The 18,685-nt window shown below is 42.2% G+C and overlaps 1 protein-coding gene across 8 annotated transcripts in view; it reads right to left on the bottom strand.

The window, feature by feature from the left end:
• The window catches only part of LOC122999638 (neurexin-3b), a 293,680-nt gene extending 275,202 nt beyond the window's left edge, over positions 1-18,478 (bottom strand). For 2 of the 8 annotated variants that reach the window (XM_044376713.1, XM_044376720.1), the window contains exons 1-5: positions 16,296-16,438; positions 12,687-13,851; positions 7,290-7,307; positions 6,870-6,896; positions 5,162-5,173 (exon numbers count right to left, since the gene is read on the bottom strand). In XM_044376713.1, coding sequence (XP_044232648.1) covers positions 5,162-5,173; positions 6,870-6,896; positions 7,290-7,307; positions 12,687-13,383 — 754 coding nt within the window. In that variant the 5' untranslated portion in view covers positions 13,384-13,851; positions 16,296-16,438. Of the gene's footprint in view, positions 1-5,161; positions 5,174-6,869; positions 6,897-7,289; positions 7,308-12,686; positions 13,852-15,819; positions 15,959-16,000; positions 16,141-16,295; positions 16,439-17,709; positions 18,005-18,287 lie in introns of those variants that run through there. The other 6 variants (XM_044376714.1, XM_044376717.1, XM_044376716.1 and 3 more) reach the window with 6 other exon arrangements.
• Between the last annotated feature and the right edge of the window lie 207 nt (positions 18,479-18,685).

Genomic DNA, 18,685 nt, shown 5'->3' with positions numbered 1-18,685 from the left:
AGTTCCTTGATGAGTGCAACAATAAAACAAAAAAAATTACAAATGAAGTCATGATAGGAAAGCAGATTATGACGCCCAACCAAACACCGACACCCACTGTTGTCAATGTAAGCCTACACACCTGTGGTGTCTTGATGCATGTCATCACAGGTTGACACGTGTCAGGCTTATACTACTGTCCTATTTATAAGCATTGAGCGCACCAAGCAGCAATTTCATTACTTTCACTCATCGGATAGGCACATCCCAGATACTGTACCCTGACCACTACTGTCTGTATGTGTGGTGTCAAATGACCTGCACCAATCGTAAACTGCTAAATCAAGTCATTGAGATATCTGCTTTGGTCTTGACTGGGGCCGGTGGGAATGAACTAACCAAGAAGCTCTGAGGACGATGGACAGAGCGGTACATAAATTCCACTGAAGCCTGGCAGGATCCGTGGACAGGCATTAAGCACCAGCAAAGCACTCCCATCTTGAGCCTGACTGTGATGTGAGGCTCATGATGTCCACGGTACTTTGAACTGGAGAAACACAAGAGAGAGTAAGGAGAAGGAGGAGGAGGAGGAGGAGAGAGGCTAACTAGAATACTGAGGCAGACAGAGATGAATAGGGTGGGACAAAGGAAGAGAGAGAGAGGGACTGAGAAAGATGGAGTCAGAGTCGGAGAAGGGGTGACAGGCAGGGAGAGAATATATATTCAGAGAGAGGGAGGGAGGGAGGGAGGGACAGAAAACGCAGAGACAGAGGCAGAAGGCAAAAATCTTGTCTGTTTGAACTTTGCGGCAGGACTTTGAGGGGATAATTAGGGAGAGTGACTCCAGAAGTGGAGAATAAGTTCTCAGTCCTAAGCCTTCATGCAGGGGGATTAGACTCAGGCTGAACTCCTCACTCCTCCTCTCCTCTCCTCTCCTCTCCCTCCCTCCCTCCCTTCCTTCCTTCCAGCACTCTCACTGCTCTCTAAAGTGGACTTGCCCCCATTGCCAAGTTATGTCCAAAGCAACTGTGGCAGCCCTGTTTCTCTATCTACCCCTAGAGTCAAAATAGATCAGTGCAAGGGTTTCATTACAGGATGAGTTATCCACCATTTGTGTATCATCTACAGAGGGCGAGTACAACTGTGGGAATAAAACACTGCATATTGCAATATAATCCAATAGCCTGTAAGAATTTTGATTGATGTCATACTTTATGGCGTTATTATACTGTATTTCATTATATTGCAAGCTGTAAGAAATATTTTGTCTCTGCCCATTGTGTGTGTGCATTCGAGGGTTTATTTCAACTGGAACTCAGCTATCAAATATTTTTAGAACATCTTCTGCAACATTTTAGCTGATTTCACACATGCAACAGATCAATTTGGAGAGAACCATTATGTAGTTAATCTGCGCTGGTAGCACGACCTGCAGGCAGCCTTGAAGCTCATCTCTGACCTTGGGCTAAAGTGCCACACCCTGATGAACACTATCCCAGTGTCCACTGGAAGCACATCATCGATGAGACATGGAGGAGAAACTAATGATGTCGCAAGTCAGCGAGCACAGTATGAGCCTTTATGTACGGCACACCATCGGAGGGTGTTTTACTTTTTTTGTTTGTGCTATGTTAGCAAGGAAAGGAAGTGCTTTTGATCAGTGGCTTGTAGCAGTAGATTAAATGGCTTTTTAGACAAAAGATGAACTAAAAGTAGGAAGCTCAGTAAATTGCCTAATATGGAAGATTTTTTAAAAGTAATTTTGGATGTTCATTACTACACTACATTGATAAATAACTCAACGTACCAAAAAAGGAACTTTGCAAAAATGTAGTCATTGTATTGTTAGGGGCTCAATACATATATTCTGTAGAAAATAATGCTTATATGTTAATGCAATATGTTACTTTAAGGTGTAAATGCATGAATTACATATAACACCTGGAATCTGATTAAACTACATCTGGATGCAGTACATGCGCCAGCTGATGTCTTTGACTGCTCTCATATTTATTATACAGTTTCTGCACATTAAGATCTCAACATAATAATCAAACTAACATGTACAGATATTTACCCTCATGATCAGATCTCATTAACTGGGTGACGCATCTTGGTTTGATTGCTTTTGGGATGCCAGCTGCAAATGGGGCCTTTGATTGGTACTCACTATATTTCTTTTGCATAAAATAAATACTTTTCTATCCCCGATTGAATTTTCCTCTGCAGCAAATTAATTTCATAAATTTGCCGAAAGCAAGTTGTCCTTAACTCTGATATGTCTTTCCTCTAAACTCAATAAATAGAGATACTTTATGTCCTTGGTGGAGTCTAATAAACATTATCAATCTGCAGTCTGAAGAAAAGCATGTTGCTATCTGGAGCAATGTTGCTAACTGGAGCACAGTCCCTGGACCACTGCCATGGCTTATAAAAAAAAGTTTGCAATATCGTCATAGCTATGCATCAAAAAAAGTTACGTCTCTGAGCCAACAACAATCGGGGCCTCGCTGATTGCAAGGGACTAAAACTTTCTCGATAGATGGCTCGGGGTCCATGCAGCATCAGCCCCAGAATTGAGTACAGAGATGACAAGGTGCTCCATATTTTTCATTAGAAATATGTGGCCTCGCAACACTGACACACTCCCCTGGCCCCTTCATCTGCCGCACTCAATCCTTTTTCCTTCTTCCTTTCTCTCCCGCTTTCGCCTCCAGCCCCTTCCCCCACTCTCTCTAGTCTCTTCTCTCGGGCCTGTTCTCTAGTTTGTTTTCCCCAGCCTCCCACTTACAGTGCCCTCTGACCACTGTGCCATTTACAGTACATACGCACAACTGCAGAGACATGAATCGAATAGCACAGGGACCTGCTGCGAGGCACTTCCTCATTTTACACATCTCGATCTTAGTGATCCTCAATAAAAAAGTCATGTAATAAGTTATGTAAACAGAATACTGTCTTGGTTACATATCTGTGTGTTTTAGAATGATATCTATGATGATTGTTTGTGTGTTGCTGAAGTGGTTTTTGACAGTTGGCTGAAAACGAGAGCATTTATATATGCTTAAATTGTCTGCAAGTGGTTTTTCCCAAAATTGATTCTGGCAAGATGACTCCATCTATTAAAATATATTCTTTCCTCTGATCTGCTCTTAATATGGAAATATAAGCAGCGCCTGATTTGATTTATGATTAAGTAGCCACATTGTTGATATTGTTATTCATTCGTGTTCTTTACATAGTTAGGGACGCAAGAGTCTGCAACCTATCCAGGGATCCTTGCAGGGTTAATACAGATATAGAGACTATTATTCACACTTAGACCTATGGATAATTCCGAGTCTCACGTCTGCATGTCCATGGACAGCTGGAGGAAACTGGAACACCCAAAGGAAACCCCCACAGACTCCACGTAGAAAGCCTGGGTCCTTCTCGTTACATTATGCAATAGCACTAACAACTGAGCCGCTGTGGGACCTTTCTCTAGATAATGATTGGCCCACTGCTACCTAATATGCTGATGTGATACTAATGTAAGGGAATTCTCTTTGTGGTTTCACCCCATTCACAGGAAGAAAACAGTGCAGAGTCTGACACAGAGCTAATTATTCAGAATAATGACTGTAGCCACATTCAGTAAGAAGTCTGAAATGATGAAAAAAAAAAAAAACTTTCCTTAAACTCTTATCAAATCAAGACAGATGATCATAGATGACCGTTTGCTAAGCCCCTCCCTGATCACTGATCATGGATTTCTCCACAAGTGGGATGCATGAGCCTGTTTAAGACTTTACTGGTATCTAAAAGAGAAAGGAAGGTCTTTCCAAAAACATAATCACAAAAGTAATGGATTAGAATGTATTAAACAATGTGTTTGTCTGCTATAACATAAACTGCAAACGGTAACATGTCCAGCTAACTACCTTAGATTTTGTTTTTGGTGAACTAAGCATTCAATCAGGTTATACCATAACAAAATAATTGTCTGATCTGAAATTTTATCTTTCCATGCTGTACTGTTTTTAATACTAGGACTACCAAGCTCCACCCTGCAGCACGTACACAACGCTGCTCTTTAATCTATATGTCTTCTACATGGATCATCTACTGGTGAGGATGCTGACTTTTTGCCCGGCACTTAAACCTTTAATCTTTTAATGTGATATCACGTACATATGTTGCCATCAAGTGCATATTTAAAGCCACTTTTACAAGGCTATCTTTTCAAAACAAGTCATACGGGATTGAGAGTTTTCAACCAACTTATGAAGCTAACGAATTAGCTAGCTAGCTATAGCGACTCTCCTTTTTGCTAGCTGAAATAAGAACTGTGGTTGAGTAGCATTAAGAAACCTGCTTTTGTCTACCTCTGTGTAAATTCAGCAACCCATTGTTTCAAAAATGACTAAGAATGTCATTGATAAATCTCTCACCGTTACTGTAAATTGGACATGTGCACGGCAACAGTAACTAAGGAGGGAGGGGCTTAGTGAACAGTCAATTCAGTTTTCTTCCATCTGGCGAAAAGGAGGCACACGCATGATCACACACAAATACACAGCGTATCACATGACTTTGATAAATGAATAATGAGGATATTCTCTGCACGATAGCTATACACAGAGGCCACCGCTATGACCTCATTTAAATGAAGCCAAATGTCAGGTCAAACACACCAATCAGCTCCTTTTCAACTGTCACATCCAATTAAGCACGTACACACGCAAAAACGCTTGCACGCGCACACACAAATGCACGCACAGCCTCATCTTCACCCAGACGGTATTATGAATATTTACTGCTTGCAAAGATACCAAGTAATCCATCTCAGAGCAAACACTCATCATTTTATATTAAACAGTGATAATCAAGTGAAAATTACTTAGTCTCCAGTACTGACAACACATTTCTTTCCATCTCCACCACAGTTTCCGCTCAATCACTCATCCTTCATGCAAGAGTAAATGTGGATGCTCGTTAACAGGAAAGAATCCAGTCCCCCCGATTTTCACAGTCTCTCTCCAACACACAGCCTGAGCATAAGCACATATGCATTTAACGAACACACATAATGAATGATTAACCAGTGGCAGCACAATCGCAAATCCAACACACACACACACACACAGCTCTCGCAACGCGGATAATAAGAAAAAGAGGGTAAAAAAAGGGATTGTTGTACCTTTGCTTCTACCTACAGTTTTTTGGAGAGGAGAAGGGATCCGTAGAGATAAAAGAGGGAAGAGTGTCATCCAGCGTAGAGCACCAGAGAAAGACAGCAAAAAGTGGGGATAAGCTATTGTTAGTCTACAGTAAGCCTGTACACTGCCAACTGACTTTCATGCAAAATGTTGACAATCATGCAAATGGTGGAGGAATGGGAGAAGCGCATCTGAGCAGCACACTCCATACTGTACACACACACACACACACACACACACACAACTGACACTTTACAACTTTATCATCTTTTCTTTCTTTCTTTATATTCTGATTTTAAACTTAGGTTCCCCCCCAGAAAGTGATGTTGCTGGAGGCTGGATAACATATTGACCTCTTGTGGGTTGTAAAATGACTACAATTGGTTGTGGGTAGTTTTGTTTGTATATCCTAAATGCTGGTGTGACCGAACCCTAACACAGGCCGCCTCTGCAGTGCTCACTGTTCGTCTGTTCTTCTGAACCCCATCGGCAGAAAACAATGTTGATTTTGGAAAGTTCTGCAAAAAGTCCAAATTATGCTCAATGACAAGTTTTGCTCCCAGTGCTATTTTTATTTATTTTTTTAAATCATGTAACGCATCTGAAAGTTGGGGAACAGATATTAACTGAACCTTGAGATGCGAGTAATTTGTCACCTGCTGTTTCCTCACCTCAACCTCCATGAGAAGTCCTTAAAATGCTCTAAATTTGAACATGTGCATTTCCCTTACAAACTTCATCCACTGATGAAGACCATGTGATATGATGGAAAGCTCCACAACAGCTCCTAAATGGACCTTAAGGTGAGACTGTTTTGTCAGCTGCTGTTTGATCCTCAACTTTTTAACAAAATTTCTTCTGATAATAACAACAACTGAATAGTTTATGTAAGGGAAAGATGGCGGTCATGACAATTATATTATGGTTAACTTACAGTTAAGGTTAGGGAAATACTGCGGTTATGTTTTCTGGCTTTTTTGTACAGTTATATTGTGACACTGATGGGAAGCGGCCTTCACACACTTACGTGAAGCGCATACTACACTGTTTCCTGCACTGAACATATATTGCATGCTGGAAATTCATTCAATATTAATGTAATTCATGGGGATACTGGGCTGTTTCATCTACATGCTTTTTCTTTCTCAATCACGCCACTTCTTGTTCCTTATTTTCCTCTTTCCCCCCTCTGTCTTCATGCTCTTCTTCTTCTTCCTCTAAGCTGTCTCCCCAAATTCCAGTGATTTTCTTATCCACCGCCCCGCTTCCCTGCTCTTCCCCCTACCTCCCCCCCTCCCCAACCCGTCGCGGCAAAGGTCGGACATGAACAGTGGAGTGTGTCACTGCATGTTAGCTGTGGAACGGAGAACAGTACACAATTATGTAATACACAGAAACCTGGGTGAAATGAGGGTGAGGAGACACAGAAGCAGAGAGAGAGAGAGAGAGGGGAAGGTGAGATAGGAACATGCCATGCCGCCATGCACCCTAACCCTCCCGAACACACACACTCACACACACACACACAAACCCTCCCACTTCTCTGCAGCAACAATGGGAGCATTGCAACACACAAATGCACACAGACAGGTAGTGAAGGCACACAGCGTAAAATTGCGCCCCAAAACCAAGCCAGGCGGAGAGTGAACAAAAAATAATAGAGATCTACAAAGAGAAAGAAGAAAGTACCTTGCTCTGCCTTCAGGTGTGCGAGGCCTTGAAGAGAAAAATCGGACAGACAGGGACAGAGAGAAAATTTAAGAACAGCGGCACACCAATACTACAGTTGTATTGTCATTATGCATGCTTTGCATGAAGGCAAACCATGGCTATCACACTAAAAGCAAAGCTTCCCCAAGTGCATTTAAAAGCTTTTCTGTTGACACACACAAATGACTGATAAATAGAGCAACACAGTACATGAATATAAAGTACCTCTGCAGATTGTTTACTGAATAAAAGCAAATTATAACTTATATAACTGGATTACTGGTTACATGTTTGTAGTTTGCCTTTTAAAACCGGATTCTTAAACATTTTTAAAAATAGATTACATGAACCGTGCTTTGAATTGAACTGAAATGATGACTGGTCCTTCTTGAGACTCACCTGGTTTTCTCTGGACTGCTGTGGAGTTTTCAGAGGAAAAGAGAGAAAGCAAAGAGAAGTTCTGCATTAGCGACACACTTCAGATGCTTTTGCATGTGGATCTAACATGCAAAAAAAGTACCACACCTCTAAGCATTTTGCTTCCATGTAAGGAGCAAAGAACTGCCCCTTGACATGCCTGATCAAAATAAACATTTCTGTATAAATCGCTGTGGAGAGAAACACATAAAAAAATTTCATCTGTCCCGTCTTCTAAGGGAACCAGATTGACGTTACACCTTTCCCAAAACAACTCTCTCACATTTCGAATATTGTTACAGCAACATAATATTCAGCATCTCATATCGCACAGAGTGCCTCACGCACATAAAAGAGACATAAATCCACACTCCTGAGGATTTATGGTGCTGTGAGGTTTGTGGATCTTGGGATGCTCCTTGTCAGACCCATACCTTTCTCCTCCACCTTTCTTTTTTAGACCCTTCAACCCACCCATCCACGTTTTTATTCAACGCTGACCTTAATTCAACACACCCCTTGTGGTTTCTCAGAGGAATGCTCACTGTGGGATTCCAGCAGTTCACAGTATGGAATGTCAGAAAGTATAAGCCACACATTAGGCTCCGTCGCTTGCGGCAGACTTCCTTAGCAGGATCTCACCCGTGGATGACACCTTGTGGGTATCAAACATGCCAGTCTGATTTCAGGCACATGTGGCAGGCACACCAAGTGAATTTAGTCTATTGTATCAGTGGTTATGTGTTGAGTTATTATCAAGCATCCTACCTCTTTAGTCTCAAACCTGGTGTTTATAGCCTAAAATGAATAAAATTTCTGTAATCAGAGCCCCTTGGGACCTCAACGACTGACAAGAGGAAATTAAACAAATCTTAATTAAGACAAACTATATTAAACATTTTAAGTGTCGGCTCTAATACACAATAGCAGATATTAATTTGACTCAGTGTGGTGCCTTGATCTCTGCCCAGGCTGCACAGAGGCCTGGCCTCTTTCCCATCACTGGATATTACTGGGGATTTTCATCCTTTATTTTTTTTCCTCCCTGACAGCATTAAGTCCTTGTTAAATGTCAAATTTAACAAACTCAACGGAGGACAGAAATATCATTTGAGAGGAGGTGCGGGGAGACCAATACCGTAGAAGCGGCTGGTGAAGGCGAGGTGAGATTTTTTTTTTTTTCCTGTCTTCTTCTTTAGGGAGTCCAAAATGGCTGCTACTTCTCCTCCCACACGAGAAGGATGACATTGGCAGAGGAAAGGGAAGGACAAAGCATGGGAGTGGGGGGAAGGGAAACAGTGGCCAGCTGATGGACAGCGGCGCAGCTCCAGCTCTTGAGAACTGGGGGGACTCTGGACCCCCTGAATGTTCTGTACGTGCCTGAATGAGCGAGCAAACGTGTGCTTTTTTTTTTTCTTCCTCTGTCTGTGCACTCAGTTAATGTGCATATACCATGCGTGCGTGTTAAACACTCAGTTTCCCATGTAGATAAAGCCCTTTCTCTTGATGCGACAGCGTCCAGAACAAGCCAATGTGCTGTGGAGGACATGTGGTCCGAGCGTAATCCCCTGCTCTATTTTACCAGCAGCTTCACCACTCAAATCCAAACATAATTTTCAGCTCGGGCACTAGACACAAATGCCCTCTGCACTGGAATCAGGCAAGTCCCTACACCATTTTTTTTTCCTTTTTTTCCCCCTGACCTACTTTTTATAGTAAGATTATTGTAACTGTCATTTTTTCCATGTCTGTTTATTAATCCCCAAAGCTAAGCCTGAAGGCACCATTTCAGCACTTGCTTAACAGTTTGCTTGCCCTAGCCTTCAATTACTAGCCTTCCATCAAGCCAATGAATATTTTTTTAAGCAAAGGGGCCTTAAATTGTTCATTAGAAATGCAGGACGTGGGGTTTCCAACAGAGGAAATTGGCAATCAGTTTTAATATTCATTAAACAATCCAGTGTAGCTCTTAATAACCTTGACCTTATGCATATCTCATTGTAGCTGGCTAACCCGAAGGTATTCAAGAGACTTCATAATGTCACCCCGATTAATTTAATTGAACAGAATGAGGGACAATATCCAGATCATTACCATAAAAGATACTGATATTTGCACAGATAATAACAGGAGCGAATTCAAGTTGATACTAAAGATGACTCTGCAGAAAAGGGAGAATTTGGGAGTTATCAACGCAGCGGATTCGCCTGCAAAAAGTAGTGTGGAGAGACGAGTGGTGAGTGGTGACTAATTTCAGCTCATTGCCCTGACACAGTTAGTCACACTGATACATCCTGATCCACATGTGAGAAGAGACTGAACATGTGTTTTATGGCCAACTGTTTATGGTGCTAAGCCGCGAGCCGAGCTGGATGGTTCGGAGCTCAGAGAGACAGGACTGTCTCGTGATTATCACTGCAGTAAGAAATAATGATGCCTCAGCAGTGGGCTAACCCAGCTATCCCCATGATGCACGCCCAAAAACTGGGCAAACGCTGTGGGAACGGTTGGGATGCTTCCCAGCGCAAGCGGTGCAAACAAGCTCTACCTCACTTTCCGACCCTGTTTTCTAATTTCTTATCTCACACTTATGCCCGTTCCTCGTATTTTCCCTTCTAGGCCAGTGGGCTAGCAGGCTACGATTAAGAATACGGCTGGCAAAATGCTTCCAAGGCCCAGTCCACTCAGTCAGTCAGCCATCTGCCCATTTTAACGAGCAGCTCGGGGGCCTCGTTGCTCCGTGTGCGTGAGTGTGTTTGTGCATACGTCTGTAAATGCAAATGTGTCAGCATGCATGCATATGAGGCCTAGGTTATGCAGCCTGATAATGTAACATATAAATATTCACAGGTTTGACAGATTGCTTTCATTGCTCATTAATGTACAGCATAATCAACAGCATGCCGGCAAAGACAGATGTGCTAAGCAGTTGTTCACATCTAACTGCAACCAAACGGTAAAAGTCTAATCACTTAGAATATCTCCCCCCCCCCAGCATTCTGTGACTGAAGATTGCTTGAACAACAAGTATTTCAACACTTGTGGACATGTGGACATAACAATTAAAAAAAATCCCGCGCTGTATTTGCCAACAGTCAGTTTGAATTGACGGCAGTGTTTGTGCAGGCATTTTCCGGGCAAATTAGCAATCTCTGTCCTCATTATCCTCCTAATTATGGTTCCCTGTCTCTGTGGCATAATCAACAATCAGCCACATCAGTTAATGGGAAGGCAGAAAAGAACAGCAGTCAGATCAGCTATAGGGAGCTAACATGCCTTCCCCTCCTTGCCCTGCCTTTTTTTTATAGCCTGAAAAGAGAACATGGAGAATAGGTGTGTGTGAATAGATGTGTGTTGTTTTGTGTGTGTGAGAAAGAAAGAAAGATAAAGTCCAACAGCAGACCTCCTGGGACAAATTGGGGTACAACAGGCCTGTGGTGGAGTCACTCGTCACACTTGCTCTGCCCCGGGGCTGAGATATGACCATCTCTCTCCCTGTCCAAGCTGTCTGACTGAATCGCAACCGCACTCTTAAAAACATTGGTTGTTTTAACCCAAGGATGTCATAGCTCCCCTGTCAGCTCTCAGGAAGCTCTCAGACAAATGTCCCTCCTCCTCCTCCTCCTCCTCCTCCTCCTCGTCCTCCTCCTCCTCCTCGACAGGGGCAATGAGCAAATGGGATGAAGCGAAAAAGGGGGCAAGTCCAGTCCGTTCGCTTGACTGCTCCGCAACCAGCACATCGCGTGCTGTCCTGAACAATGCCACAGGCTAACGGTTCGGATTTAAGCTTCAAACAGCTTCATTTGAGCAGCAAATGACGGAAACAAATACAGAAAAACCACAGCACGGAAAGCTGAAAATGCATTTTAAATGAAAAAAAAAAAAAAAACATCTTAATTGTATTAGACACAGTTTAAAATAGCTTGCAATCAGTACCGTAGCAGTGAGCATTCCCCTGATATGTTTTTTGTTTTGTTTTGGCAAAATGGAGTCATACCTCAGCCATGTCAGTCTGATTTAAACAGGAAAGAAATGGGTCAGCAGTGGAGGAAACTCGACATGGGTCTGGTCACACAAAGTTATCATTTACAATCCATACACATGAAGAAGACAGTTAAGCATGTAAGATTAAAGGGAAACTATGTATTCTCTGTTTTATTGGTCTATATGAAGAAAAAAAATGATGATGTGGGTGATGAAGTACCAAAAAAAGAGGAAATGAAACAAGTTATTCTTGGCATCAGTAGGCATTGATCTCAAGGCTACAAGGAGTAGTGTGTTTTGAACGATGTCAGTTTTAAATTAAGCAGCCTTCAACCAGCAGCGGGGCCATGAAAAAATTAAAAGTAGTTCACTGTACAGCACATGTAAAAGTGATTTTTCAGTATTTCCTGGAGGGAGGGAAGGACCGGTGGCAACTTTTGAAAATGGGTCCTGCATTACATCACTGTCACTGGGCCATTTGAGAGTATATGTGAGTATTTGCTGGGAAAAAAAAAAGCTTTGTATGCCTATATCCTTAAAGGTGTAGAGACAGATTAGGGTAGAATATTGTCAAAGTGATGCAACCCTTTACACTCCCCGAAAAGAGATGACCTTGGCACAGCAGAGGGAGAAAAAAAAAATAGATGAAGTTGTTTCTCATCCAAACATTCTGTACCTTCGGGTCCCTGCACCGACCTGCAGGAGCTGAATACATTCAACGGAGAAAAGAGAACTGAGTGTTGTAGTTTTAGTCATATCAGCTAATACCACATCCACCGCTACCTCATCAAAAGTAATAACTGTGAAGGGAGAGGAAATGCTGAGCACATCACCTCCAATTTAGTTCCCACATGAAATATGAAGACTTTCTAAAAAGGAGCTGTAAGAGCAGCAAACCCACAAAGAAATATTTTGATTTCATGTCCAGTGTGAATTGCGTTAAATCTTTGAAACACATGGGAGTATAGCTGCTTGCGCCTCATATAAATTACGCTGTTGTGTGAATGCTACATTGCAATCAATGCGCATTTTTCAAGGCGTTTCATAAATGAAGTTCAGGGTGGCACAAATCGCATTAGGTGTAGCGGGAATAGCAACACAGTTATGGAAATTTCATTTCACTTCATATAATTCAGCAGTCTGTATTGAGATTCATGGTGTAACAAAATACATTGAGTTTTAAGCCACACACCATTGAATGATTTTAACAATATATATCTAATGCTAAAAACAAACATGAGGGGTTAATATAACAATTTCACATATACCTGGAGGCAGAGAATTGCTGTTGTTAGGTCAGTTCTAAATTTGTAAGGAATCTCTCTGAATTTTTTACAAAGATTTTAATCAATATTCAATGCTCGACACAGAAAGCTCTGGAGCCAGCCCTCTTACCTTCAGTGCAGTATCGACCTACAAATCCAGTTTTGGAGCAGTCACAGTAGGTTTCTCCATCTGCCAGCGAGCAGATCCCGTCATTCTCACAGGGGTTCTCTGTGCAAAGGCCCATCATCTCCAAGCGTACTTTCTGACTATTGATGAGCGTGGGCAGCTTACTTCCATAACTGAGATCTGTGATAATTCCCTTGAATGGTGGTAGCTCACGGACAGAGGGTAGGGTGATGGCAGATGGGCGGATGTCCCCAGGGAGCCCTCCGAGGAAGAGGTCACTAACGATCTTCATGAACTGTCGCTGAGGCCGCACCTCTTCCGTCTTGGTCTGGCCGTCCACGGCCAAGCCAGTCCGCAAATTGTGCCTGTTGATGGCAGCAAAGTGCCAGCGGCTGTCATTGACCATCTTGTCAGAGGTGATGGTGGTCTCGGCGCAGTCGATGCTGAAGCAAAGTTGCAGCTTACCCTCGGATACGGTGAGAAGCAGAAAGTCGCAATATCCGCCGTCGTCGAAGTAGAGCACCAGGCCGTCCGATTCTGAAGTCTTAAACTGAAATGTCAGGTCACTTCTGGAGCTGGCATCCCAGCGCAGGTAGCGAGCCCACTGACCTTCAGAGCCAGTAAACTCCAAGCCTACGCTCAGGCCCAGGATGGTACTTAGCAGCAAGAGGACATGCCCAGGTAGGCTGTTGGGATTCATCGTAGAGAATAACAGGCTGCACCAGAAGAGGGTTATAACTGGGGATAGATCCTCAAAGTGATAATAACATCTGATTATGTCTGTGTTCCAAGATTTATCTGTTGAATATTATATTCCACATAAATAATTTTACAGTCAAGCGGAGAATGCAATATCCGTTTGTTTTTTTTTTGTTTTGTTTTGTTTATTTTTTTGAGGCAGATCTAATGTTGATAATTGATAGAATCTAATCTTCCAGCCAAGTCTAGGCAGAGATATATGGGAAAATATCCAATTTCCACATAAAGAGGACAGGTGAGAGTGCTCAGATGAAGGTGATCCTTTGTGTGTTTTGTCAGTGATTCAGAGCTGCATCTTGGGATTTTTCTTTGAGGCGACTTCCTGGATTGAAGAACACAACCTTCATCGTTGGTCCAGTTCCATGCCCCATGGTTTGATCTCCAGCTTCAAACACACTGCCAGACAGAACTGCAAACAAAGAAAAAGTTTGGTCATGAATATGTATTTTTAGACAGGATTCTTTTTTGGTTTTATGTCAAGTGGCACGACAAAACAGTAATTTGGTTCTCTGATAATGAATACATAAATTTACAAGGTACAGAAAATTGATGTATCTAATGTAATGCTATCCAATACAGCAGTTCTGCAATCAACAGATAATTTGTGAAAATGTTCCATCTTGATTGGCAGTAAGAGCTGTTTTTAAGGCTGCATTTTGTAGTTTTGGTACATTATATTAGCATAATTTAGTCAGTTCAAATACAAAATGTTACTTAGAAAAATCAGAATATACGAAGCAGCACCGGCTTGTGCACCAACAAGTTAAAGAAAATACACAGTAATGTCTTACAGATTTAAACAAAATCATGTCTATGGATTCAGATCAAACAAAGAGGAAATTTAGAGGACTATTTAATGCAGATTCGACTCTCCATGTGGCCATTAAATACCACTAAATATCCACTAATAACATCCATTAAAGGTTTACGAGCATTTTATGCAGGGTTCCATTTCTACCAATTACCCATTTTATTTGCAGATCAACTCAAATAATCAGTTTTATAGCCTTATTTTGAGAGCTAAATTCCCAAATACTGGTAAGCACAACGCAGAAAACGTAGCGAGAAAAAAATGAAAAGATCTAGTAGACTGCTGTTGTTGATTCTCTGATGAGCGAAAATCCATTGAGGTGAGCCAGAACATGTGTTTAGCCTCAAACGTTAGCCTGCTATCTGTAAGGGCCTGCTGGGATCCTGATAAATATGACTAATTATCCACCGCCACTCTCTCTCTCTCATTTGCATGTCTTTGGGGGATTACAATCATAAACAGCTATTCAGAAAGATGTTAGGATGGTACCACTTCATATTCGAATCCCGCCACTATTAACATTTTTCAAATTTTCCATCAGTGAATACATATTCAAATTATTTCCATGACTGAAACTCAGATGACACTGGTATGGAATATTAACAAGCCCTTCCTTGCTACACCTGTACTCATTCGGTTCTGTTTAAATTTGTTCAGCAGAGCTAGAAAGGATTCACATGGAGAAACCTTATATATGTGTGTACTCTTCCAGCCCTTTGCCCTTGCAATTGTTTTGGCAGTGGGCTGCCCACCAGACAAACGCATTGTCCAATCGTGACAGTAGCACAGAACCATGCAACACAATAGGCCCTTTAACCACCTGCCCTGAATAGTTAATCTTGCTGCAGCAGGCGAGCTATTGAATTCTAGTAACTGATACCTATGCTAATGCACTGTGTGTGCACTCATGTGTGTCCCTGTGCAGGACTGTGCATACGTGTGTCTCTCTGACAACACCGGGTTGCCTGGCTGGATCGCTGTCTTTGTCCTAAAACTGACTCAGTGAGACAGCAGAGAGGTTAAAAGGTTCTGTGTGGTGATAAATAACCCTGAACACAGCGGTGTCAATCCAACCCACCAACTATAGAGATATGCTATGTGCTGTGTGTCCCTTCAATAAGCAAAGCTCAGTATGCCCATGAAACCTGAGATGCCAGTCTCCTATGAAATTTGACCCGAACCTCTATTCAATTAACATGACTTATTGTGTGTATTGCTTAACTGGGACATCAGGTGTCCCTGAGAGCCACAGATTTGACAGAGAATGCTAACAATGCTAGCATGTTCTTTAACTAAAGCACCAATGGAAATTTCTCATAGAAAATTGGCCAGTGGCTCATATTCAATTAACTGACATTAAAACTCAAATGGCTATCAGAGATATCTATGCCTTCCAATGTCTAATGTTAGCACTGTCCACCTGCTGGGCATTTTTGCTTGTCAGGTTAGCTAGCCTATAGGCTAAGCTAAATGAGGCTAATGTGGTGACAGGTCAAATTTCACACTAAATATTTTACTGACACTTTTTCTCACAGGCTTGATATGAAATTATGCCCTTTAGCTAACCTCACGCCTGATAGCATCCTTAGCAGTCCTCACTCTGGAGGGGGGAAATTAAGAAGCTATTTTTGGCTACTTAAGAATATAACCACATGTGGTTAAGCTGCATTACAAAAACTTGTTTTTCTCCGTAAGCTTAATTAAAAAAAAGTAGGCCGCACGTATCAAATTATAAAGGTAAAGCCACCTTTTCCTCGACCCTCAGCAGTACTGTTAGCTAGCTCTTGTTCTTGATAGAGTTATAAGTAAGTGATGCTAGAATAAGCACATCATTTTCCGGGATATATACTCGTTGAATTATTAAACAGTGCAGGATATGAGATGACCTGCATGGGATACCGTCACTGACTGGCCATAAATGATGCATTGATGCATCCAGCTTCGGTGCTGCAGATTTATTGACATGTTTTGTAATATAGCCTAGCCCCAACACGCACTGGAGACCCCTCTATCCCCTGCTGTGCTCCCTGTCTATCACAAACCTCAGCCCGGAGGAACGATTTAATCCGACATCAGTCACAGCAGACAAGGGTATCCTACATTGGCAGTGTGTCCGGACCTGCTTGTCCACTGGTTGGACAAAGCGGTGTCCAGGGACCACCAGGGGGCCTTTAAGGGGCACCAAGCGGTCACCTACAGCCAGAATAAATAACAAGGGCAAATTTCACTGTTTCCTATCACTATACAATGAGAGAATGTGTTTGGATGTGTGTATTGATCACGTGTAACTCTGTCTCTCAATCATTTAACCGCACAAATCCAACTCAGATGCTTCCTTAGGAGAAATAAAATTAATTTGCCACAAAATCACAATGTAGCCCATACGACCAATACTGTCACAGCATAAATTGATACTCACCCAATTACCGTGTTTGCAAAACCCCACATACTATTAAAATGATTAATCTCAGTTTTAGTGGGCTATTTAACCATAATTAAGCGTTCTATTAGAAAAAAACAGTTCATAAATATTACAGAAATGTTAGCTATTAAAATGACCAACAATCCCTGAGAGACATACGGTATGGTAGGCATGAGGTCACTATAAACTCTGCATTATCAGAAATAAGTTCATGCAGGAATATAAAATGATACTCATGCTGTCTATTGAAAGCTCCGTTGCATTTGTCAGTCTTACACGGACATGCTTTCACAAAATGGGCGTAATAACCAACCTTGTGGCAGGTATATTAGAGTAATTTCGATCAGAAATTTGAAATCTCCCCCTTAACGACTAAGGCTTAAACCGACTGGAAATCCGACCCGCAGCCCTGCACCGATGAATTAAACAGCAGGCAACATTTTTTTCCAGCAGCGCGCAGCTTTCCCTCTGCTTCTCGCACGGTGGCAGTCTGACTGTTGCTCAATGGTTTACAATCCCTTGCTTTAAAATTTACGAAAACGATATTTTAACACGACTCGGGGTATATTCGAAAAAAAAATTATATATCATTCGTAAATCGCAGTTCCAGCTGTTTCATCTTCAGTGTTTCTGGTGGTGTGCTGAGCTGTCCCCCCGCTGAGAGACGCGAATCAGTGAGCTGAAACTTTCCGTCTCAACGCTCCTCGCTCATTCACCACAAATATATTTGTCACAAATTCAGCTTTGATAAGTCAACGTGGTTCTCTTGAGATATGATTCCCCCCTCCAAAATCAAACGCTCCTCTGTGGTTAAACTGCGGATGAGAGCTTTTAAACTAATCATCCAAACCATCCCATAGCGCTTGAATCCGCATGTCATCCCAAACTCACCAATTCCACACCAAAACCACAGAAAAGGAAAATTCTTGCTGAAAAGCTCACGAATCCTACAACACAAACACATTCCCAATACACTTTATGCGTAAGAGACGGGGTTAACAAAAACGAATAGCCCAATTTGAATTTGCTCCTACCTTTTTGTGCAGAGAGACGATTCCGGATGGATAAAGCCTGTGTATAAATACTGCAAATTATAATATTCCAGAGCAAAATTCCATCCAGAAACCGTAGTGTTTTTTAATTATAGTCTGTCCGGGGTGGTGAGATGCTGATGCTGGTGATGAGGAGGTTATTGAGGGAACGGCAGCGGTCCTCCTTCCCCCGGCTCAGTGAACGCGCATCTCTCAGCTCGGCTCACTCAGCGCAACTGATGATGGGCCCCTGGATTTCTCCCACACTGAAGCTCTGACCCGCCTTCTACACAGGAGTCTACACAGTGGGGGGAATATCATTTCATTTGGCGAGAAAATACAGAAAATAGCCCCTCAGGACAAATTACCAGTAATGAAAACTCTTTATTCCTTATTTCTAGTTCCGCTTTCATGTGTTGTTTGCAGTAAAATACTACTATTCCTAATTGTAAAAAGGACAGGGGCATAGTGTGCATGTGTGCAGACCACATGCACACTGAGTGCCCAAAGTATGCCAGTGAATTTGTATTCTGTACATACATTTGCAAAACCTTAAAAATGCTAATCTCATAATTTCCTACCTGTTTGGCTGAGTGGCTTAATGGTAGATCCACAAGGTACAAGGTGACCGCTGACAGTCTGGACAGTATAGGCTTGCCCAGAAGTTGCTCCTGGTCCAATAGATTCCAGAAATGGCTAAAAGGGTGCACAGAGTGAGAATGTGACTCGTTTTATGGAGAAATTCCAGATATGTTGAGTATCAGGAGTTCAGTACCTTGGACAGCTCTCTGGCATTAGGACTGCCAGCCAACAAGCAAATTCCAGGGTGCTGTCCAAGGTACTGAACCCTGGACAGAGCTGTAATTTTGCATGTTGTGCCTGTAGTCCTAATGTTCGGGTGCTGTCCAAGATACTGAACTCCTGTCGGGCATGAAAGAGTGCAAGATGACTATGCAGAGAGGAAAGAACAGGAGGGATC

Source organism: Thunnus albacares, chromosome 16 (genome assembly GCF_914725855.1).
Source record: "Thunnus albacares chromosome 16, fThuAlb1.1, whole genome shotgun sequence".
Taxonomy (NCBI): Eukaryota; Metazoa; Chordata; class Actinopteri; order Scombriformes; family Scombridae; genus Thunnus; species Thunnus albacares.
This window is presented reverse-complemented; position numbering and strand designations above follow the sequence as displayed.